Source organism: Meles meles, chromosome 13 (assembly GCF_922984935.1).
Source record: "Meles meles chromosome 13, mMelMel3.1 paternal haplotype, whole genome shotgun sequence".
Lineage (NCBI taxonomy): Eukaryota > Metazoa > Chordata > Mammalia > Carnivora > Mustelidae > Meles > Meles meles.
In genome coordinates, this window is record NC_060078.1 from 42,910,433 (window position 1) to 42,936,349 (window position 25,917).

The window sequence follows — 25,917 nt, forward strand, 5'->3', positions numbered from 1 at the left end:
CAGGGTGATTGTGGATTGTCTGTCTCCCAGTGGTTTTGAGCAATGCCTATTACTTTTGTACGCTGTGTGATTCCAAGCTAGGCAAAATGAACATGCATTTTGTGTCAGTCACTCAGGTAACCCCAGACAGGTTAGAACAGAGAAACACAATTTTTTGGAATAAGGTCTTCACTGAGCTCTTTGGAAACGGGGACTGAGATTCTAAACTGGGAACAAGATCTGCTCTCTTCAGATTTGCAGTCAGGCCGTAGAGGGGCATATGGGAAAGGCTAGTCTCACTGACAACTAGAGTGCAGAACCATACAGCAACTCAGAAATGGCTTAGAAGTTTCTTAAGAATTTAAACATATTTACCGTGTCACCTAGCAGTCCCACCACTCCTGGACATAAAAGTTTATATTCACACAAAAACCTGTACATAAATGTTTGTCATAGTTTTATTTATAACAGCTAGAAACTGGTGTCCTTCAGTGAGTACACAGATACACAAACTGGTACATCCATGCAAAGGAATACCACTCAGCAATAAAAAGTATTGCTGAATACTTTGAATTATGATATATTCAGTGACTTAGGGGAATCTTTTTTTTTTTAAATTTTATTTATTTATTTGTCAGAGAGAGAGACAGAGAGAGAGAGAGGTAAAGTACAACCAGGGGGAGCAGGAGGCAGAGGGAGAAGTAGGCTCTCCTCCAAGCAAGATGCTGAGTGCAGGACTCAATCCCAGGACTCTGGGATTATGACCTAAGCCAAAGGCAAACACTTAACCGACTGAGAAACCCAGGTGCCTCGACTTAGGTGAATCTTAAAGGTATTCTGTTGAGTGTAAGAAGCCAGTCTAAAAGGGTTACAAACTCTGATTCCATTTATATGACATTCTTAAAAGACAAAGCTGTAGTGTTGGGGAATGGATCATTGTTGGGGATATGAGTGGGTGGTGGATGTAATTGTAGCTGGATAGTACAAGGAAGATTTTTCAGGTGAAGAGACTATTTTTGTCCTAATAGTATTGGTACTTACACAAATTAGTATGTATTTTAAAAATCATAAACTGTACAATAATAAAAAGTTAATTTTACTGCATGATAGTTACAATAGATAGTGCTTTTCATTTGTCAAAAATGTGAAGGCTTTCTTCAATTTATTAGTGAAGAAGGGATTCATGGAAGAAAGAACTGGCCTACCATCTCATAGCTTGCTCTATTTGAATGGAAAAGTATTCTCAGAGGTCAAGGAAATTCTGTGATGATTCTGCTAATATGTATTCAGAGTTTTAATTCCAGTGAGGCTTGTGGGAAACCTCTGGGAGCCAGAATATACAGATTTAAGGTGTTTTTTTTTGTCATACTCCCAGCTAATGGTCTTATTAGATGGTCTCCCAACTTAAACAGGTACATGTGGATGTTGGCTGTCAAGAAGTCTTGGCTTGCCAGTTAGAGGATCCTGGCATAACAAACATGGAACAGAAACACTTTCCCATGTTAACCAGTCTCCACGCTGCATGTTTTTTTTTCTTTCTTTCTATAGTAATACAACTCCTTACCTGTGCAGATGATAGATTTCTAAGCTGGTGAAGAAAAATTAGAATAGATCAATTTTTTAAAAAAAATTTTATTTATTTATTTTTTCAGTGTAACAGTATTCATTGTTTTTGCACAACACCCAGTGCTCCATGCAATACATGCCCTCCCTATTACCCACCACCTGGTTCCCCCAACCTCCTGGAAGTGATTATGCTGAGTGGACTGGAAGTGATTATGCTGAGTGAAATAAGTCAAGCAGAGAGAGTCAAGTATCAATTTTTTTTTTTACTTCCTCTCTTTGCCTACTTCCTTACTGAAAGGTCTCAATAATATCTCTGATATAACTCTGAGAAGCATAGATCTCCCATAAAGATGAATAGGGGAACATTGTTTAAGACAGATATTAGAATCCAGTCTTCAACTCCTTATTCGGCTTTGTATGTCATCTCTGTGGTGCTGAGTCCTACACCTCAAATCTCTTGCCCATCTCACATATATTGTCCTCTGCTGAACATGTCTTCCAAAGATGCAGCAAGCATATCAAAATTACCAGGTTCTAAAATTAGGTATTAATTCTTTTACCTTCTACCAGATTTGGTTTTCTTTCTTTTTTTTTTTTTTTAATATTTACTTTCTTTCAGTGAATAGGAATTATCCATGCGTTTCTCAAGCCAGGAACCAAGGAGTTATTTGTGGCTCCTTCCTTACTGCTAGTGAGATTTTGTTCTATAGATCCTGACTCCTCAGTATGTTTTGTAATTGCTTATCCTTCATTCTCACTGACACTGATTAATACCAGGCCACCATCATGTCACGTAGATTCTGCAGTAGCCACAAACTGCTTTTTCTTTCCTACTTAAATTCATTTGGACACAGCAACCAGAATATTTCTTTAATGTAAATCTCAATTTACCACTTTGAAAACTCATCTGTCATAACTCTTTCATTGACATAAAGTCTAGATGCCTTAATATGACCTAAATAGTTGTTCATGATATAGATCTACTTCTCTGAGTGTTGTCTTAGTCACCTAGGGCTACTATAACAAAACACTGTAGACTGAGTGGACTGAGTGGCTTAAACAGCAGACATTTCAGTTTTGGAGGCTGGAAGTCCAAGATCAATGTGTTGGCAAATCCATTTCCTGGTGAAGACAGACCCCTTTCCTTGCTTCCAGATAGCCACTTTCTTACTATATACTCACATGGTGGGAGAGAAAGAGTATGTGCTCCGATTTCTTTCTCTTCTTATAAGGACACTAATCCCATCATAGGGTTCCACTATCCTGACTCTGTCTAGAACAAATTACCTCCTGGAGACCCTACCTCCATATAGACTCATATTGTGGGCTAGGGCTTCAGTATAAGAACTTTGGGAAAATACAGGGGCGCCTGGGTGGCTCAGTGGATTAAGCCGCTGCCTTCAGCTCAGGTCATGATCTCAGGGTCCTGGGATTGAGCCCCGCATCGGGCTCTCTGCTCTGCAGGGAGCCTGCTTCCTCCTCTCTCTCTGCCTGCCTCTCTGCCTACTTGTGATCTCTCTCTCTGTCAAAGAAATAAATAAAATCTTTAAAAAAAAAAAAGAACTTTGGGAAAATACAAATAGTGCATAACAAGTATTAATGAACTACTTGCAATTATTTGCATTGAGCAGGTCAGCAAACTCTGTCATATAAGCCAGCCACATCTGGCCAACCACCTTGTTTTTCACAACCTGAAAAATGTTTTTTTACATTTTAGGTGGTTACTCTTTAAATGACTCTATAAGTACCTATGTAGTATATTGATTTTGTCTGTGCCCCTGCAAAGTCCAAGTATTTACTTTTTGTCTTTTAAAAATAAATTTATTTTTTTTACTTGCACTTAGAGTAGATTATGCTTTTTGATTCCTTGCCCTTAGAATACTGTTTATGTAGAAGATATTTTCCTCTTCCATGTTCTAGAGACCATATTTGTTTGTTCTTTAGATTTTCTCTGATTTGATTTTGTTTTAGGTTTTCTCTGACATACCAAGACTTAGATATCCATCCATTGTGCTTTCATGGTAGTTGAGCCGTTACCATATTGTAAAGAAACTGTTTGAGGGAAGACAAGTACCCTTGGAGGGCTGTTGCAACTTTGTTCAATTACCATTTGTAAAGTAGAGCCCTGGAGTGTTGGATGGTGAACCCCAGTTCAATAAAAGAGACCAAGGGAAATTGCAATAGAGAAGTTTATTACTTCTGAAGGAAGGTTCTGAAGGAAGTATTTGGCATGCCTGAAGGGGCCATAAAAGTGCAGGTAAGGAGAGTCACAGGTCCTGGGGTATGTGACTTTGTTAGGGTTGATGACTAGAGTGCTTTGGGATTCCCGAACTAATTCTGGTTTGGTCAGTACAAATCGAAAAGAGCAGGGTTTTGATAACCCCAAGTGAGTTTATTTAAGGGGTGCGCAAGGGGAAGGCACTGGGAGGCAGGGTAATTACAGCTCACAAGGGCTTTTGGGGAAATCCTATCAGGAATTTACATTTGCTTGTGATGCTGGGGTTATTACCTAGGGCATGAACTCATGGGAGGGGCTAGTTTCAGTTCAAGGCCCCTACAGGTCCCTTGGCCACACAAAATGGATGCCAAGGCAGCAATATCATAGTTTAGCTACACTCTTGACAAAGACAAAGATGTGGGTATATCTTGTGCCTTCCATATACTGGTTTTTGTATGTGTTGAGTTATTGAGGGTATGTCTTTGAGTTGCCACATGGAGGGACAGCTTCATATTCCCTCCCCCCAAATTTGTTCAGATGTGAATACTGTATACTAAGAGGGTATGAAACAATTTATTACTCATGTAATGATGCTTTCTGGGGAGAGCAGAGCAGGTACCTAAAGTGGACAAGAATAGTTTGAGTGAAGTTAAGAGAGGCAGGTAGCTCTGGTTTTTATTGTGGTTAAGGGATGTACCAGGTTGATGGGTTCCCATACTCAGGCTGGGTTTATGTGGTTTGAACTTCTCTGCTGATGCCAAGAAAGGTAGACTTTTTCCAACATGAAGTTTTGGATATTATAAAAGCTTACTACAGAAAAATAAAAAGGAATATAAAGAGTATAAGTCCATATTATCTCACATAATGGAAAATTATAATAATTCTTTGGCTTATCACCATCCTGATGTATTTTTCAGCATTAAAGATAAAGTCATTTTGTACATATGCAATTCTTTTCTCTGTCCCCATGCTACACATCATCTTCCCATGTGTCTAGATAAATTTATGAAATATCATATGCAATGATTTATTGGTGTTTAGTTGAGGCATAAATATGGATGGTTTTCCTTCCCTCCCTTCTTTTCTGTAGCTACTGATAACTCTGTTCCCCTTCCTTTTTCCACTGTGCTTTCTTAGTACCTTCTCAGAGTGATATAATTATTCTGTTACTTTTACATTCGTTGGAACAGGCTCATTTTCATTCAGATTATTTTTTTAACACTTTCATTATAAAATGAAACCTACAGAAAACCACACAAAACAAATGTAGGGTTTAGTTAGTTATTAAAAGTTGAACATCTTTTTGGTAGTGTGGCAGTGCTTTTACTGGTAGGTGTGTCTCAGCAAGCCAAAGCCTGCTCTGGACCTAGAAAACGATGTTCTCTATTGCCTTTGATACTTTGCTGCATTCTTATTTATCAGAGCTGGCTTGGGGCACCCAACATTATTTTGTTTCACACATACATACATGTACACAGCCAAATGTTTTTATAGGAGATAAGATTTTTTTAGTAAAACTACATAAGTCAGTGCTTAATGCAGAAAATGAGAAAATGCAAGTCTCTAACAAAAACAACAAAAAAAGAAATCCATAACCTATGTTTTGGCTTCCTTTCAACTTTTTTTCTTTGCATATTATACAATGTTTTCTCTTTTTTCCTCTCATAAAATGGATAATTCTGTACATGCTATTTTACAGACCTATTTTTTTTAAAGTTAATATTTAGGCCTTTTCAGTGGAAAAAAATGTATTTTTTCATTTAAAGTTAAAAACATTTGTGTTCACACCAGTACTTTGCACTTACATTCAGGAACATAGGGTTTTAATTTAATTTCATTGTTTTTTACATCCTTTTTCTCTTTTTCCTAATTTGAGAATCCACTTTTCAACAAACATTAATATAACTGCTTTCATTTATACCCATGTATGCACAATCAGAATAATGACGGCAGTACTACCATCCATAATATAATTACTGAAAATAGTTTGAAAATTTTTCCTCACTTGAAATAGTTTCTCTCTGAGCATAATGTCATCAACTTAATACACAGTTAGACTCATTTATTTTAAGTTACTTTTCACTCACAGAGATTCATCAAAACATTTGTCAGAGCAAAAGATTAGAAACAACCCGTCTGTTTTTTTACCCAATTGACATCTTCCTTGTCTATAAGTATATTTTCATCATTATTATTTTTTTTAAGCACACATTTATTTACTAACTAAAGGGATGATCCTCATTAAATCAACACTTTGAAATAGTTGCATGTAAAATGTTTGTGCTAAAGATAACTGAACACAGTAATGGAAAAAAGAAAAGCAGTATGGAGATTTGCTCATTGAGCTGAGCTTGTTCATCCTCACAGCTAATTCTCTCCAAAGTGGTGATGGAATTTTTACTCTACCTTTTCACAGACCCGAGTACAGGTGACATTGTTCATGATGCATTCCACCACTAATTTCCCATTTTCCAATTTTCTTGTGATTGTACTTTCCTTCCCGTCCCACTCCTGATGTTGTATTGATGAAGTTCTTGAACCTAGGTGAGGTTCGGTGGGGTGAGGTTCGGAGCTGACGGCTAAGAAAGAATTCTTAAGACATCTTTGGTGCAAAAAGGTGGTTTATTAGAGCATGGGGACAGGACCCGTGGGCAGACGGAGATGCTGCCCCGGGGATGTGAGGAGTGGCTGATTATATACACAGGAGTTGGGTAGGTGAGGACAAAGGGGTGTTCAGAAGGGCTATCAGGGTAAAGAAGACTGTCAGGGTATTGAAGTCCTGGTTACTATCAAGCCAAGGCCGTTTTTTTTCCTCTAATGAGGCACTAACATAAAGACAACTGGGGAGTCTCCTGGTGGAATGTCACGTTCCTGCTATCAAGCGTCCTTGTTAGTGAGATTTAGGTTTAGAAGAAATTTAACTTTATTTACTTTTCCTTCTACCTCAGCCTCCTTCAGTTTTGCTTATGGAGGGGAGGGCGATGTTAGGGCTTGAGGAACTGAGTTATGTGCCTCTGGAAATTGGGCTGTTGATAAGGTAACTTCTTTGTTGTAAATCTCAAGGACAGTTGTAAACCAAGGGAGACTCCTGCCTTGCAGGATTGTGATCTCTGCAAGTTAACTATTTGTTTTTCTTTTAGGGCAGTTAGAGGTGCCTGAGGAATGTCATACATACTACCGAGGGGAGGGAGTGGAGAGGGGGTGCAGGGTGCCAGCTTTTGCTTTGACCTCAACCAGCCTCCTGCTCCCTCATCATTCCACCCTGAACAATTTTGACCCTTAAATCTTTAAGGTAGTTGAATGTGGAAGGTCTCATTTTCTATAACTTCTTCCTGCTGAATAGGGGCATAGAGCTGTCCCTACCTACTCGGGTCAACATTGATCAGTTGAGGAACATATAGGGGAGTTATGAAAGGCGGAGGCAGCTGAATCCAGCGCTGACAGTGAAGAAGTGTCTTTGCGCGTGGTCCGGATCATCTGTCGTGGTGAAGTCATTGTACTAATGGAGTTTCGGCACCAAGTAGAGAAATGTTGAACAAAGCAACAAATTAAGATTAATAAGGCGATAAAAATGAGAAGCCCGAAAAGGAGATTTTTCATTGTTGGCCATAGTTCTCCTTCAAACCAGGAACTTAACCAATCACTGAGAGAGAGAGAAGGATCTTGTAGAGCCTTAATCTGGGTATTCATATCTTTTATTAGTCCTGTGACATTTTTGTGATAGTCTGGGATGTACACACAACATTCTGTTTTGATAATTGTGTATGTGCCACCCTGTGCTGCTGTCAGGACATCTAAGGCCATCCGATTTTGTAGGACTGCCTTGCGTATTTGTGAGACTTCAGTATTAAGTAGGGAGATGCTATTTAGTGAATCATTGAGTGCCTTTGTAGTATATTAAGGGCTTCTACATGCCACATGACATCCTCCAGTCTCACAGATGGAACAAAAATGGATGCTAAGTGATCATACCATTTAATCGTGTCCATCTTTGCTTTAACTTGGGGAGATTAGCTGGGGTGGTGATGGTTTAAGTAATGCGCCCATGAATCCAGGCAAATCCTAAAGTACAGCGACTTATCCACACTGGAGGAAGCCAGGGCCACAGGTTAGTTCCACATACCTAGTAGGTTCCGTTTGGAGTTGACCATCTAATGCCAAGTCGCCTTGCCCAATCAGTAGTAAACCAGTCAGTAGCCTGGAGTACTATTACTTGGGAACACATTTCTAGTGATAGCTATCCTAGATATCGTGTGTTATTTGTCCAAGTACCATACTTATGATTTCTGTGTTCCTAGTATAAAACTGCCTTTCGACTGAGCCGTCCAGTCGTGGGTGTGAGCCACAAATATATATCCCAGATTTGATATATACCATCCTCAGTATAGGGATAAGGATATAGCTTAGGCCCTAGTCGGTGGGTATTGACTTATGAGCTTGTAAGGTCAGTTAGGATTTTAATAGTTTGAGAATATGAAAAAGTTTGGTTATGTCCTGGTGAATTCCATGTTTTACTGATCATGGGCCAGGAAGAAACATTTTGATTAGTGATAGATTTATCCTGGTATGTACTGTCTCCATCTATTATATCTGAAATATACTTTTGCAGAGAATGCCAATCAGTGCCCTGTAAAGAGGAAACCCACCAGGGTAACCCAGACGTACTTGAAATAGGCGAAATTCCACATATCCAACAATCTGTTTGATTTTGTAGTTCAGCAAAATGCCGTGCCCACTGTAGAAGGGAATTGTCAGCTAAGATAGGTGAAAGGAAGATAAAGAGAATATATACAACCTTCATTTTTGTTTGAAGAGAAGTTTGAGGTCTTCTGTGGGCTCACAGGAGTAAGAAGTCACGTTAGCTTGTTCACTCAGTTCCTGTGAAGGAGGCACAAGTTTTATTCTAGATATATGGACCCATGAAGAGTGTCGTCCTTCTAGTTTTACCGCAGTGGGAGTACATAGTATGACCCGATATGGACCTTTCCATTTTGGATGTAGGTTTTCTGTTGTATCTGACTTCCAATTTTTTAAATAAACCATGTCTCCGGGATTTACATGGGGTGGGTTTTCAGTTATAGTTAAATCAGGTTTGGGGAGTATACGATTAGTATACTCATTGAGTAACTTATGAATTAAACCAGCTTCCAGTGAATAATTTAGTAAGGCATTATATCCGCATCTAATAGCAAATCTACAGAAAGAAATGGTTTTCCATATAATAACTCGAAAGGGCTGAGCCCTAGAGGTTGTTTTGGAGCAGTTCTCCTGAGAAGTCCTATTGGAGAGTAACCCAATTTTCCTGGGTTTCTAGACTAAGTTTAGTAAGATGACGTTTTAAAGTATGATTAGTTTTCTCTACTTTTCCGGAGGATTGTGGATGCCAGGCTGAATGTAGAAATATTTAATTTTTAAGGCTTGGGCTATTTGTTGAGTTATTTGAGCAGTGAAAGAAGGACCACTGTCACTTTGAAGAGATCGAGGAAGGCCAAATCTAGGGATAATTTCTCGCAACAAAATCTTAGTTACTTCTACGGCCCTTTCAGTTTTACATGGAAAGGTCTCGACCCATCCGGTGATGGTATCAACAAATACTAATAGAGACTTATAACCACGCCTTTGGACTGGTTTTAAGAAAGGGGGAGGGCGAGCTGCACCTTCTGGATTTACTTGGGCACAGATAATACAGGATTGGCAAACCTGTTTTATTGTGGCTGTCAAATTTACTCCATCAAATATATTTTTAATTAAATGTTTTAAAGTGTCTTTGCCCAAATGAGTAGCCTGGTGCAAGCCCTGTATTATTTTCCATTGACTATTTTTAGGCATAAAAAATTTTCCCTCATTGTTAATAAGCCAGTCCTGTGCATTTTTAGCATATCCTCGCTCCTGAGCAATATGAGTTTCTTGGTCTGAATAGACTGGCGTTATGGACTCCATTGGAGATAAGACTGGTATAAGGCTTAATATCTGTTTACCTTTTGCTGCTTCTTTAGCTGTATGGTCTGCTAAATTGTTTCCTTTAGATTCTAAGGTTATATCCTTTTGATGTTCTTTAATGTGAATTACTGCCACCTCCTTGGGCAGATGTACAGCCTCAAGAAGGGTTATGATCTCGGGCCCATATTTGATTGGGGAGTTATGGCTTGAGGGCAATCCCCTTTCCTTCCAAATAGCTCCGTGGGCATGTAGTACCAGGAAGGCATATTTGGAGTCAGTATAAATATTAATTCTTAGGCCTTCTGCCAATTGAAAAGCACGAGTAAGTGCTCTTATTTCAGTCTTTTGGGCAGAAGTATTTGTTGGAAGGGGTTTTGCCTCAGTTGTTTTAATCAAACTAACTATAGCATATCCAGCCCTCTTTTCTCCCTTATCCATGAAGCTGCTGCCATCAGTAAACCAGTTATCATCTGCATTTTCAATAGAAGAGTCCTTTAAATCCGGCCTGCTAGAATAGACAAGATCAATAATTTCTGAGCAGTTATGTTCTGTGGAGGTAGGATGGTCAGGTACAGGCATCAGAGAAGCTGGGTTTAAATTTTGACAAGTCTTAAGTATTACTTCAGGTGTATCTAAAAGCATAGCCTGGTATTTAGTAAGGCGGCCTCCCGTCATCCATTGGTGGCCCTTGGTTTCTAAGACACTCTGGACCTGATGTGGAGTCATCACTGTCAGGGACTCTCATTGTGAGCTTTGAGGCTTCTTCTACTAGGAGGGCTATGGCAGCCACCTCTCGAAGACAAGCCGGCCACCCTTGGGCTACACTGTCAAGTGACTTTGAAAAATAGCCCACCGGCCTTGTTTCATTCCCTCATTTTTGGGTGAGAACTCCCAAGGCTTGGCTTTGTTTTTTTGCCACATATAAGGTAAAAGGTTTCTCCAAATTTGGTAATGCCAAAGCTGGAGCTGACAGAAATTTAGTTTTTAATGTTTGAAAGGCTGTCTGCTGAGCTTTGGTCCAGAACAAAGGTTCCTCATTGGGGCCTTTAATTGAGTCATATAATGATTTGGCTAAGAGTCCAAATGAAATAATCATGTAGTTAAATGCTTTTGTTATTTTACATGAGTGGTCCAGTCCCTATGTATAATAAAACACAACCTCTCACACCAACTGTGAATAAATTTTGGGAGATTCTTAACCATCTTTGATTGCTCATGTTATCAAGGAGATTGGTTTAAGGATGGACTCAGGAGGTAGACCTTTTGTGTTTGCATCCTATTTTGGCTCTCTGTACATTAATTTCTAGTAATTGTAATAGTCGTTAAATCATAGGGTTATTTTGAAGTGAATTAATATTTGTAAAGTACTTAGAATAAGTGAATTAATATTTGTAAAGTACTTAGAACAATATCTTGCAGTGAGCATTGTGCAAGTTTTTAAAAATGATTTAAAAATTTCTTCATGGGAGAAAGAGTAGGAGAAGACTATTACGAATAGTTTAACAAGTAAACCAATTGAATCTTTTTTATTAAAAAATTTTTATCTTAAAAATTTATTTTTACAACATAAACATTGAGTGAATTCAGTCTATCATAGAGTGATATTTTCAAAACTAATGATTACATCCATTTTTTAAGGTAGATTATAGCATTTTTTACTGTTTTATTCACAGGATATTCTGAATAATCTTGAATCATGTGACCTTGAGGACGATGACCTTATGCTTGATGTGGATCTGCCTGAGGATGCACCTCTTGAAAATGGTAAGTGACGACGATATTGAAACTCCAGAGGCATATATAGCTGAGCTGCTTGTCTAGGGCCAATTTAATATTTGTTACTTACAAACTTCCTAATCTCAATGAAGGAAGTCTTTCAGACTGAGAATCAGTCTTAATGATATTAATTAGATTCATTTGCAAACTTATTTAAATGTTTCAAACCTTGAGTTTATTGGTCTTAGATATAAGTCTGTATGATCCAGTGAAGTTGTATGTCTATATTATAAAGTAAGTAGTAGGTAGGATTTGTCCTTTTTGCCCCTGTGTACATATCCAACTTTTCTTCCCTTTGTTTCTTTTTTTTTTTTTAAAGATTTTATTTATTCATTTGACAGACAGAGATCACAGGTAGGCAGAGAGGCAGGCAGAGAGAGGAGGAAGCAGGCTCCCTTCTGAGGACAGAGCCCGACGTGGGGCTCGATCCCAGGACCCTGGGACCATGACCTGAGCTGAAGGCAGAGGCTTTAACCCACTGAGCCACCCAGGCGCCCCTCCCTTTGTTTCATTTTGATTCTAAGAAGAAACACATTCAGAGAAACAGAGATATAATTTGACTTGTGAAATAGTTGTAAAATTCATTAAGTTTTACTTATGATAAATAAGTGTTACTAAGGATAAATATTTTTAAAAGGTCAATTCTGAAAATTTTAAAAAGATTATTTCTGGGAAAATGGTGACTTTTTGAATAAATCATTCCACCTTTTTTTTTTTTTTTTTTTTTAAATTTACTCCCAAACCCAATCTGTCTTTCTCTCTGGATGCTAGTAATTGCTGGAGTAAGGATTTAGACAATCCATATGCAAGAGGGGCCTAGGTACTCTTGTCCCAACTGACTTAATATTTATAGCGTTCTCTATCTTAAGGACTGATCTAGAATTAGAGACCAGCCTTAAAAAGCTCCTGGGGCAAAGGTTGAAATGGGAATTCTCTGGAAAGAGGAATGGCTCCAGAAGTTCTGCATTTGCCTGGTCTCTCAGGCCTCCCAGGGAGAGATGAACCAAAGAAGCTGGTGAAGTCCTTTTATACATGATGCTAGAAAAATGCAGGGATATTCTGGAGAGGGCAGATGTTTGTTCTGGTGCTATTGAGGGTACTAGAAGCTCACATTTGTCACTCCCCCTGCCCCATACTGCCAGGGTGCTCTGTAACAATCTCAGAATCTCAGTGGCTTTTAAAATAAACATTTATTTTCCTTATTCATGGATCTCTAGATTAGCTGGGACCGCTCAGGCTGTGGGACTGAGTTCAGGTCTACTCCTTATTTCTTCATTTTGAGACCAGGATTACCTGGATCAGGTTTGTCTCATGGCAGATGGAGAAGGACAACAGGCTGGACAGAGTCATGCATATCTTAAGGTCTTCACTTAGAGTCTTGACTTAGAACCAACACACTGTTACTTCTGCCCACATTCTGTTGGCCAAAGCAAGTTATATGGCCAAGCCTAATACCAGTGGGACTGGGAAGTGTATTCTGTTCACGGTGAGGAACTCTGTGGCAGAATATATAATTCTACTAAAGGAGATAGTGAAGAGCTGAGAACAATATCTACTCTACCACAGGGTTTGAGACTGTAGCACCTTCTCGTGGTTCTGCTGTCACCTGGGATACTGTGGAAATCAGAGCTGAGTTCTAGTCAACTGAGAAAGAAAAATCACAGCCAACATCCAGGAAGAAGAATAGGGAAAACAATAGAACTCCCAGGATTAGAGTGGCCCAAGGAAGTAATAATGGAAGCACTTAAAGAAACATAGTTGCAGCACAGTGCTTTCTGGAGCTATAAAAGATTATCTACCAGAATAGTTGAGTAGATGACAGAAAGCATAACTACTGTTGAAATCCAAATTAGTGGCCTGGAAGATCAAGTGGAAAAATACAGAAAAATTGTAGAACACAGAGGGAGAACATAAGCCATTAACAATTATGGGGGGATTGAGATGATGATCGAAGAGATTTCATGTGAAGTTTTAAGGGCTGGTAGTTAGGATTGAGAGATATACTTCTTTGGAATAAATCACATCCTAGATAATGCATTTTACTTTGACAGATTTTAACTTCTCTTTGGAAACTTTAAACCCTTTCTAAGCTATAGGAATTGGCATTAAAGCCTGCCTCATCTTTAGTGGACAGCCAAAAGTTATCCTCCTGTAAGGTCAAATTAGAATCATAAGGAAATTTAAAGTCTTTGAGGTCTTGGTTGGGGACTTGTGAAAAGTAGTAGGGAACCCATGAGGTATAACATCTCACATATATTGTAGATTCTCCTCAGAGAAGGCAAACTGGTATTGACTGTTTTGAGCTAACAGAACACTGAAGAAAGCAGAACATAAGTCTAAAATATGTAGTCTTTGGAGGCACCTGTATGCTTTCTAAAGGTGTTAGTCTACTTTTGAAGTCTGCAGTGTATTTAACCTTTCTTTGCTTACAGAACTGAATCAGAGCTCAGTCTGCATTCATAGAGAAGACTTTGTTGACAGCCTCTGAAAGCCCTTTTCTAGTTTCCTATGCAATGGATGGAAATTCAGTTGATACTACCCCAAAATATGGCACTTTGGCATATTGAATAGTTTAAGCTCAAGTTTGAGAAAAGTACAGAAACAAGAAAGTCACTTGGACCATCTGCCCACCTCATCCTCCTTCCCTGAAATAGGTCATAAAACCCTCATATGAGAGGTACCTTCCCTATATCCAGAGGAAAGGCACATTCTTAATTCTAAGACAAAGAGATTCCAAAGAAGAATCATAAAAAATAGGGCTTGCTAAATTTCCCTCAGTTTACTATAGTTACCTCATACTCCTTAACCTGTCATATTCCTCCACTTTTTATCAAACCTAGCATAAAAACACACAGGTCTGTTTCTTTGGGTCTTTATTTCCTTCTGAAGGTTCCCATGTCACATACCATATTAAATAAGTTTTTATGCTTTCCTTCTGTTAATCTGTTGTGTCAGTTTAATTTTCTGACCCTACAAGGATCAAGAAAAATTCTTCCTCTCCTATACAGTCAAATGATTGAAAGAAACATGAGTTTCTTCAGTTACATCACCTTCAAATTCTTCACACTGTGCCTTTTCCATTTCATGTTTTGCACCTGGGGTTCCCTCTTATATATGAACTAATGGGTATTAGGGATCCTGGATTATCAATTCCTGAAACTATTCTAAATTCCTTTGCAATTTTCTCCCAGTCTTATTTAGATCTTAGAAAACATGCATGCTTCTCAGCTTAGAATGAGACCAAGTCTTAAAAATCAATCTTATGGGGTTTTCTCTCTTCTGAAGGAGGTTTAACTTTAAGAGGTAGTGAATCTTTGAGGTTTCTGGCCAGCTTCAGGGTAAGGAAACAGGTCAAGGGAGAGATGGGGCAGAGCAGAATCGAGGATCATAGAATGAGGGAAGATGAATAAAATGAGAAAGGACTTTAGGTTTCAGTTGTGATTAGGAAGGATCTGAAAGATAAAATTCTCTTTTTAATTCTTTTACATTTTTTCTTTTACCTTTGTCAGGGAATCCCTTAAGGAAGCAGTTTTGTTTCTGAATTTCTTTTGGCAGACTGCTGAATATTTGGTATTTGTTCCTTTTTTATTCTGAAGTGTCTCTCAAACGAATGTTCAGATTGTATCAAACACAATTATATGGCTTTATTCTCTTGCTCCAGAACATCTAATGGGCACTCATTGCCTATAGCTTAAAGCCTTGCATTCAGCATATTTATAGTTTAATCCTCAGGTTTATGACGTTTCCATAGTATATACCTTGTTACATGCGCTATTTCATCTACTTCTTGTGTTTTTAAACTTTTCTCTGTTGAAAAAATGTCTTCTGAGGCTCCTGGGTGGCATAATCGGTTCAGCGTCTACCTTTGACTTAGGTCATGATCCCTGGGTCCATCTGCTTCTCCCTCTTCTTCTGCCACCCCCAACACCCCCCCCCCCCCCGCCCTGCTCACTTGTGCTCTCTCAAATAAATAAATGAAATCTTAAAAAAAAAAGAAAGATCTTTCTGATTACTTCCTGAATCCCACACCACCAAGTTATGATTCCTATTAAATTGTACTTAATCTGTGTTATATTTCCTAAGGTCATATTTTTACCCTTAAAAATTTTTTTTCCCATTTTATTTTATTTCTTTTCAGTGTTCCAGCATCCAGCATATGGTGCATTGTTTATGCACCATACCCAGTGCTCCATGCAATACAACATTTTTGCTTTTTATTGAGATATAGTCATATGAGCTCTGTAGTATTGTCCTTGATTACTTTCCAGTTACTGTATGTTCTTCTGGAAATTTATCTTTCTTTTTCAGTGCTGATTGTGTTTAGTAATAACAAGGTTCATGATTTTTTTTTTATATGAGCTTTTCTTTCAAACCAAATTTTAGTTCAAAGTTTTTCTGATCAGATTGTAAAACCTCCTGGAGAGCACATTCTTTCTAGGCTTTGTAATGTGTAATTTCTTCCTGCCCTCTTTGTAGCCAGTTGTTATTCACAGGTGGAAATAATATCTATGTCATCCATTTACCTTCCTATGACTTTAAGTAATCAGAGAAATAATCTAAGTTACTTTTGGTGTTATATTTTGATCCTTTATCAAATCAGAAGAAAAGAGTGTGATGAGTGGTAGATCTAGGCATCCTATGTACCATACCTTTCAGTTAGCTATATATAGTAGATCCTGTATCCCTCTCCAGAGAATAAGGGTCCTGATATTATATCTGTCTCCTACTTAGAATAATAGAACTAAAATCTGCTGCCTTCTACTTTTAGACCTGGAAATCTCCTTCACGGGGCCTTTCTTTATTTTCTAGGCCTAAATGCATAGTTAGGGCAAAATCTGATGTATAGAGTGCTGTGATCAACATATTGGGTTAAAATTTTTCAAACCAGGATATGTTTTGTTTGCCTCATCATGCCCTATGGTATTTCATGTTCAGAGGGATTTATTTCCTTTCTTAGTCTTCTCTGTTCTGTTCCATTATTAGCTATGGAAATGGTTTTGATTTATCTCCATCTTGTAATTTTATTTGCTTTCCATTTTCTTTTCCATATTATTTCTTTCATTCTGTCAGAGAACCCCCAATCTTATCTAAGAAAGCACCACTAATGTTACTTCACAATAGCTTAAAATTACCTATTTTAAGGTATATAAACATATGTTTAATGGATGCCTCAGATAAGAGTATAGTTAATCCTTGAACAACTCAAGGTTGAAATATAAGGGTTCATTTGTATGTGGGTTTTTTCAATAAAGGACAGTGCTGTAAATGTGTTTATTTTCCTTATGATTTTCTTTCTTTCTTTTTAAAAAGATTTTATTTATTTATTTGACAGAGAGAGAAGAGATCACAAGTAGGCAGAGAGCAGGCAGAGAGAGAGGGGAATCAGGCTCCCTGCTGTGCAGAGAGCCCAATGTGGGGCTTGATCCCAGGACCCCAAGATCATGACCTGAGCCGAAGGCAGAGGCTTAACCCACTGAGCCACCCAGGCGCCCCTTCCTTATGATTTTCTTAATAACATTTTCTTTTTTTGATATAATGCAGTATTAAAATATATTTTTATGATTTTATTTATATTTTATTTTCTTTAGCTTACTTTATTGTAAGAATACAGTGTATAGTACATATAATGTACAAAATATGTGTTAAATGGCTATGTTATTGGTAAGGCGTCCAGTCAACAGTAGGCTATTAGTAGTTCATTTTTTGTGTATCAAAAGTGATACACAGATTTTTGACTATACAGGGGGTCCCATACCTCGAACACCCACATAGTTCAAAGGTCAGCTATATAAGCAGAATCTTTAAAGAGTCTTATAGCAGTCATTTATCTGAGAATTTAGGCCTCTCTATCTCAGGGTCTACCAGTAGTCTTTTGTGGTCTTGGCAAATGTTTGTTTCCACTGTTTATGTGCCCATGGTACCTGTGGTTGAGTTCTTGTTTCAATAAAGGTGCTTTAAAATCTAGCCTGTGTGTAGTATCAACAATTTCTTTAGTAAAAACAAAAGTGGCATATCAATTTTATGCACTTTAATTTCTACAGTATATAACCCTATCTCCTGGCCTATTTGCCTGGTTCATTTGCTTCTTGTTACTCTACATGCACTGCATTGATGATATCCCAATTATATATAAGATTCTTATGACAGAATTTCTTGTTTGGGAGTGAGTGGAATTTTACTTGCCTTAATTAAATATGAATTCAGATGAAACTAGATACAAATGATCTCTAGCTATATAGATAAAGTAATATTTTAATGCCATGTGAAAATACTTGATGAGCTTAACTGAGTCTCTGTGTATGATACAAATGTTAACTAAATCATTTAGTTAACTAATGTTAGTTACTAACATTTAGTAACTAAATGTTAACTAAAATCAGTTTTAAGCCTTTTTAGAGTATTTTAAAATTTTTCTTTTCTGACTTCATCTTCTGCTCCTTATTTTTTTTTTCATTATAATGGTCACCATGCCTTTATTTACCCTAACAGGTTTTCTGTAATTGAAATTGAAAAAAATAGACAAAAAATAGATTGTAGTTTAACTCAATAAAATGACAAGAAACTGAAATAATTTCAAATGTAAGTCATCTTTAAAAAATTTTTTCCTTTAAAATTTTTTAAACTATTAAATGTATAGTTTTTTCCCCAAAATTGATTTCTGTAATGGTTATAAACAAAATTTCAAAGTTTTTAAAAAGTTGTATAAACTTATTTTGCATTTAGAAGAAATATGTTATAGTTAGTGTATATGAGAATTGAACATCTGCACTTTACTTTTTTGGAGTGGGGAAGTTTGTTTTTATCTGGGGTACTATAATGAAACACTTTCCATATTTCAAATTCAAGTTTTAGATTAAGTGAAAATATCATTTAAATAATTAAATTGGGGATTACATTGATTTCTACAACTTCCTTATCCAGGAATTCAAAGCATTCTGGATTTGAACTTTCTCATGTAATAATTCTCAAACTAGAGAAACCTTTTCTGTTCCTGGCTTGAGTTAGTGTTTAGTTGTATTTTTAGTAACAGTCCTAACTCAGTAGCTATGTAACCAGTGAGCGAAGATGGAGTCACAGGGTAAACTGGGCTTGCTTCCCACAGGGAGGGCTGGGAGTTGAGCAGGAAGGAAGGCCTGTTTGTCAGTGCCTTGTATGCAACTATGTCTGAGTAGGCAGCCGGCGACACAATGTCTCCCTTGTACAAAGTAACTCTCTTAGTGAGTGCTCAGATATGTGAGGAAAAAAGTGTTTGGGTAAGTGAAAGAGAAGCTTGGGGTGTTTCAAGGAGATTCTTTTCATGTTTTTGTGGCATTTGGATTTCAGGGAGTGTACTATTTGTTGCTGCAAAGTGCTGGCTTTGTTTTCAGTGACATTTTAGACTTTTTGAACAGGCTTTACTGTAGACAGAATGAAGCTTCTTTCTAAACTGTGAGCTTAATTTTAAAAATGTGATTTGTTTGTGATGAAAACTTAATTTGTGCTTCTTGAAATCAGTGAAAGCTAATTGTGACATTTATTTTTGGGAAGGAGTTCTCTACTAGACTTAAAATTTTCTACTTTTTCTAATCATTTTCATTCTGAATTCAGAACCAGCTAGTGATAATGACAAACCACTAAAAACTTATTACTGGTATTTAAAATGTTGATAACAAGGATAACAAGGATATAATGTTGATAACAAGGATAATTTGCTTGTTTTAAAACACTGGGACCGTTGTTACTTAAGTGCCTGTGATATGAAAGTTTTTAATTTACTTCAATTTGAATGCTGTAAAGTTCGGTTTTCACCAAAAAAACGTTACTTTTCTTCTGGAAATTTTGATTTTGTGATTAGCTGATACAAATGGCTGGTATTTTTAGCATGTCATTTTTATATTCTCAGCAGGATTTAATTATCAAGCTATACGTAGTTAACTTTTACAGAGTGTGTACATGTTTATTGTGTTTTGCTTTTGAATCTGTCTAGTGGAGTGTGACAATATGAACCGCTTTGACCGGTCAGACAGAAATGTTCGGCAGTCTCAGGAAGGATTTTGGAAAAGGCCACCCCAGAGGTGGAGTGGACAGGAGCATTACCACCTCAGCCATCCTGACCACTATCATCACCATGGAAAAAGTGACTTGAGCAGGTGAGTCTAGTTTAGATACATTTCCTATCTTTTGATTAATTTTGAATTTTATACTTCCATGCCCCCTCAAAACTATTTTTTAATTTGGTTTTTAGATGTACCAGAAATATTTCAAATTATGTATGATACTATTTGGAATGATTTGTCTAATTCTTTCCTTTTGGCCCAAATCATTTTTCATTAGCTTTATCATAAATAAAAATATCTTATTTATGTCTGCTATTTAGACTTTATGTTTTGGTGTGATTTTCTAGTTCCCATTGTTAATGATTATATGTTGTATTTTTTAATTATTTTAAAAATAATGTATGAAATTAGTGCCAAGTGATTTGTCTTCTTTTGCTTAAATAATAAATTAAAACTTAAAAGTTTCTCAAGTACTATTATAAAAACACAAGATACTGTTCAATGCCAGGATTCTTCTCCTTTTTGAAGCATAGCATAGTTTTGAATTTGATAAGATACATAATATGGCTCTGTAGTCAATCAAACCTGGGATCAAACCCTGGCGTGATACAGATTAGCTTTGTGAGCTTAAATTATTGAAACCCTTTCTACTTCAGTTATCATCTATAAAACAGAGTTGATAATACTTTTCTCTCTGTGTTCAAGGATGAGAGACAAAAGTGCTTGAGCATTATAAGGCTTAGAGTAGGCACCGAATGTGGTGGTAGTTATTACTAATTTCCTTTTCCCTTCCTTGTCTCATTTCACTAGGGATTTGAGGTCATTTTGGGGCATAGTTACCATACAGATAATAAAAATTGGATAAGGAAACAATGGAGGGGAAATGTATGGTCCCATATAGTTCTTGAAATAAGAAAAAAAAAATTGTCTCTAAGAATCCTTGCAGCAAAAACAAAGAATAAACTTTGGTCCATTACAAGATTTATACGTTACATAAGATAAAGAATGTGTTTCTCTGAATTGATTTGCTTTCATGAGACAGAAACCTGAGAGAAGTTGCTTTGCATGAGTTCTTACAAGGGGAATACTTTGTGATATAGTGGACAGGTCTCAGACAGCTTCCCAGAATAGAAATGATAAATTCCGTAAGTCCACTTTTTACTTATGTTCTTCAGTGCAAGCTACAAAGAAGTAGTGAGAAAAGGCAGTTCTGCAGTGGGTCACAAAATAATGAGGTTTAACTAAGGATCCTTCTGTTGCTATAATTTGATAAAAGGATAAAATGTAGACGATCTAGAAGAATACATGGAATATATATTTTTCCAGTCATGTTGGCTATTGTTTTTTATAGCTGGGCTTTTGATAAGGAATGGTCATCAGAGAGTTGTTATTGTCAGGCAAGAATATGATGTAAAGATAGTCGTGATTGCAAATAATGAAGATTATGCTTCCCTCATCTTTGATGGTTGGTTTATAAGAAGGTAAATTTAAGGCCAACTTATGAAAATTTAGAAGCCTAACTAAAAATGTGAACCATTGCTGATAAGATTTAGTCATCCATTTAACAAATACTCATTGAGAACCTATATGTTGAATTCTGTGCTAAATGCTAAAGCTGGGATGAATTTGGAGATAGTGTGAGAGGTGATAGCTGTGGATTGGTAATGGCTTCTTAGAGCATTGTTCTGAGGATGCTAAAAACAATTATGTAATGCATGAGCTCAGTTGGAGTCATGACAGTTATTGGTTATGTAGAAATTCATGTGCCTCTTCCATCCCATGCAGTTGAGTAGTAAATACTTCTTGGATGTTGACTCTGTGGGAGAGGTAGGTATATTACAGTATTAGTGCAGTACAGTGATGATGGGTGCTTAATTAAAGTGATTTATATAGGACTCCAGAAACATGCAGCGTCTGGATTTTGTCTAGGTTAGTGGTCTGTAAAGGAACTTACTATTGATGGGGTAAGTGTGACTGTAAAGATTATAGAGGAGTGGTTTCTGTAGGAGAAGGATGAGTATTCAGATGGAAAAATTAACATGTGCAAAATCATGTATCAGTACTATGGACTTTTTAGAGAATTTAGTTCATAGCTAGATTGCTAAGTCATTTGAAGGAATGAATAAATGTGATCTCTAACAGCAAAACTCTCTAGTTTAAGATAAAGAGTGGCAAATTTCAGTTAAAATGGGATTATAAATTAGACTGTCCCAAATGGAATGAATTACATGGATGGAGGTAGTATTCTCTGACACTGAGAATAATCAAGCTGAGACTGATTAGTCATCTTTCAGAAAAGTTAAAAACATTTTCCAAAAACCATATTCCCAGATGTTAAAAGGTATAGAAGAATGATTATCTGATCAAATAAGTACAGGAATAAACAAGTCAATGTTAAATGAGTTTTTTGTAAAGTGGACTTTGCATTGCCTTTAAAATATATAGTACTATGATTTTACAAAATGTGGTAAAAGATAGAATATATAGCCATTTCGTAAGACATACGACCACAGGTCCCTTTTACACGGTGTATTTTGAGGGACTAGTGATTTTTGGATCATCTACTCTGGTGATTCTTAGGGAGGAGAGAGAAATGCACCATATTCTTGGGGGTTGCTCATTTAACTCAATGCAGAACTTCCCAACAAGTGGGCACACTGGTTTGTCATGAATAGTTATAGGTTAACCATTTTATGGATCCTTTCAGGCTTTGGGGTGGCCATCTGGGTTTGTGATATCTAGATCCCCTAGAGCTAATTATGAATTTGGATGGTACAGAGAGGAGAAACCCCATTTAAGATAAGCCTTACTCTCCAGTATACCTTTAAACTATTCTTTTCTCTCTATGCCTTGATTTTAAAAAGTTTGGATGCACTAATCCCAGGGCCTTTTGACATTACACGTATAAAATTATCTCTTCCTATTCTATGACTTCTTGAGTGTAAGTTCCCTTTCCTTTCTGTCCTTTAATTCCCATCATTGTCCTTTTTTTTTTTTTTAATTATAGGAATCTGTCTTATCCATAATTTAGGGGACTGGTGGTTTTGAACCACTGATCATTTTCCTTTGTATTTTTATGATAATACCATGCTCTCTTTCCATCTGGCCTAAGCTTTCACTCCTCTTTCTTCCGCAACCTCCTTCTTTCCCTATACTTTCCATTACGCTATATGGAATTCTCTCACATCCTGACAAACTCACATTTTCTACCTCTTCGCCTACATTCTCCTGATTGCAACTGAAGTCTAACTCTTTCCTAAATATACTAATTCCCTAGTAGTATTTTTATATGAAGATTCTTATTTTCTAGTCATTCTAGTACTTTACTGTGTAGAGGTAGGGTCTTTGCCTTCACTCCTTATTTGCTTCTCATCAAAGTTATTTATTCTTCAGTCTCTTTCCTTTGAGACTTAAGGCATTTGGCTATATTGGATCCTCCATATTGATCCCTACACCTCGCTCACAAAAATTTTGACCTTGGCTCATTTTGCCTCTTCATCATAAGCTTTGCTGCAGTCCTGAACGCCTCCAGTGTTTATATACACGATTCATTTAACCTCCTGGCTCCTTAGTGTCTTAGGATTCTCTGTATACAAGATCATGTCATCAGAGAATCAAGATAGTTTTACTTTTTTCTTTCCCATCTGGGTACTTTTTTCCTCCTGCATAATTCCTATGACTAGAACCTCCAATACAGTGTTGAACAGGAGTGGTGAGAGCAAACATTTATGCCTTTCTAATGTTAGGGGTAAAGCATTTAATCTGTTAAGTATGATGTTAGCTCTGTTTTTTTATAGGTAGTCTTTATCATTGAGGAAGTTCCCTTCTGTTCATATTTTGTTGAGTGTTTTTGTCATGAAAGAGTGTTGGAGTTTGTCAAATACTGTTTCTGACTATTGAGATAATTTTTTTTGTATCTCTTAACGTGGTATACGACATTGATTTACATATGTTGAACCAACCTTGCATTTCTTAGATAAATTCTAGTTGGTCATGGTATGTAACCCTTTTATGTATTGCTAGATTCAATTTGCTGGTACTGTGTTGAGGATTTTTGTGTATATATTCATAATAAGTATTGCTCTCTAATTTCATTTTTTTTTAGATGTCTTTGTGTGGTTTTGGTATTATGATATATACATTGAATAGTAAAGTGTTTCTTTCATTTCTGTTTTTGGAAGAGCTTATAGAATTCATCAGTGCAGTTATTTGGGCTTGGACTTTTCTTTGTGGAAAGTTTTTTGATTACTAATTTAATCTCTTTAGATATTCTGTAGATACCTATTGGGATTTGTTAGTCTGTGGTATTATTCAAGCCTTCTGTTTTGCTGACCTTTTTCCTAGTTCTGTTCATTAATGAGGAGGAAGTATTAAAGTCTCCAACTACAGTTTATTGTAGGGAAAGTCTCAATGCAACACATTCTCTCACTTTTTGTTTATATGGTGATTTCTCTTTAATTTTGAAGACTAATTTTGCTGGATATAGAATTCTTGGTTGACAATCTTCCATCTAACATTTTTTTAATTGTTTTTAGGTTTTTATTTTTTATTTTTTTGTATTTAATTTACTTATTTTTTTCAGCGTAACAGTATTCATTGTTTTTGCACAACACCCAGTGCTCCATGCAATACGTGCCCTCCCTATTACCCACCACCTGGTTCCCCCAACCTCCCACCCCCGCCCCTTCAAAACCCTCAGGTTGTTTTTCAGAGTCCATAGTCTCTTATGGTTCGCCTCCCCTTCCAATTTCTCTCAACTTCCTTCTCCCATGCATTCTTATGAAAAAACAACTGTTAATCTTACTGAGTGTGTCTTCTGATGAGTCGTATTTTTCTTGCATTGTTCAGGATTCTCACTTTTTCTTTAGCTTTTTTTTTTTAAAGGCAGATTTGAAGTCTTTTTTTTTCTTTTAACATTTTATTTATTTATATGACAGACAGAGATCATAAGTAGGCAGAGAGGCAGACAGAGAGAGGGGGAAGCAGGCTCCCTGCCAAGCAGAGAGCCCGATGTGGGGCTCGATCTCAGGACCCCGAGACCGTGACCCAAGCTGAAGGCAGAGGCCTAACCCTCTGAGCCACCCAGGTGCCCCTTTCTTTAGCTTTTGATAGTTTATGATGTGTTTCTCTTAATTTAATAAATTTTGGAGTTTGTTGAGCTAATGACTGGACAATATTTTTTTTAAATGCCTCGAACCAGTAAGTATCCCAGACTTTGCCATGGGGCTCTATATGTGTATGTGTTTAGGGATACTTTCAACAATTTGGTATTGAAGCTGTGCCTCAGCCTTCATTTCCTCCTTGCTCAGAGACTCTAGGTCAGCCAAAGGTAGAGGTGAAGGACTTTCCAGGTATTTCCTTGGCATGCACACAGCCCTACAAAGGTGTATGGCCTTCTCTGTGTTCAAGAATATGTTGGGGCATTTCAAAGCCTCCTGTGGGCATCTCCTTCCTCAGGTTTTTCTTTTAAGTTTTTTTGATCACCTTCTTGTTTTGATCGCCATCTCTGGTAGCGTAAAATTTTAAACAGTTGCACTGATTTTTTTTCAACAAATGTGCTAGAGATAAGGCTGTTCCCACTGAGAAAGCTCGGAATTGGGTCAAATAAAACAACAACCGAGAATGGGCCTTTTCTAGGGAGGTGCTAGTTAGGTCAAATAGTAACTATTTTCTGGAAATGGTGCTTTTCCAAGAATTCCAAACCCATTTTACCATTCACCCCTCCTCCTAGTGATTGCTGAGTTTCACTGCTATTATGCTTTTAAGGTTCTTTATTTTTCAAGCTACCACAGAGCTGGGAAGATAGGCATGGCAACAGAGTAAATTAAAATTCACAGAGCTTGTTCTTACCAAGATTCAGCTGGGTTTTCTTTTTTCCCCTCCCTCCCTCCCTCCCTTTCTTTCTGCCTGCCTTTCTTTCAAGTGTTCCTTGGTTGTGGCAGGAATTTGGTTGATTTTCACAGTACTGAGTAAGTTGAATTTGACAAATTTGCTGGTGTCATCAGTACTTTTATGGAGGAGTGGACTTTTTGGAGATCTTCATTCTGCCATTGTGGAAATACTTCTGTCATTTTTTTTTTTAAACTAATAGACTTCATTTCTTAGAGCAGTTTTAGTTTTAGCACTATTTAGCAGAAAGCACAGAGAATTCTCATATACTCCCTCACCTTCTTTTATACAATTTTTACTATTATTAACATCTTGCATTAGTTGTTACAATTGATTAGTCAATATTGATACACCGTTATTAATTAAAATCCATAGTTTACATTGGAGTTCACTCTTTGTGTATACATTCTGTAACCTTTGGCAAATACCTAATGATATATATTTACCATTACCTGCCCTTAGACTCCATGTTGTCTTTGTATTATCCCTTTCTTCTCCCTTAACCTCCACCAA

The 25,917-nt window shown here is 37.1% G+C and overlaps 1 protein-coding gene across 10 annotated transcripts in view; it reads left to right on the top strand.

The window, feature by feature from the left end:
- Window positions 1-25,917, top strand: part of CCSER2 (coiled-coil serine rich protein 2) — a 200,079-nt gene that overhangs the window by 84,208 nt on the left and 89,954 nt on the right. For 9 of the 10 annotated variants that reach the window (XR_006821225.1, XM_046026970.1, XM_046026969.1 and 6 more), the window contains 2 exons: window positions 11,377-11,467; window positions 19,446-19,608. Coding sequence is in view for 9 of the 10 variants with exons in the window: in XM_046026970.1 (XP_045882926.1) it covers window positions 11,377-11,467; window positions 19,446-19,608 (254 nt within the window). In the remaining variant the exon portion in view is untranslated. Of the gene's footprint in view, window positions 1-11,376; window positions 11,468-18,614; window positions 18,733-19,445; window positions 19,609-25,917 lie in introns of those variants that run through there. The other variant, XM_046026976.1, reaches the window with a different exon arrangement.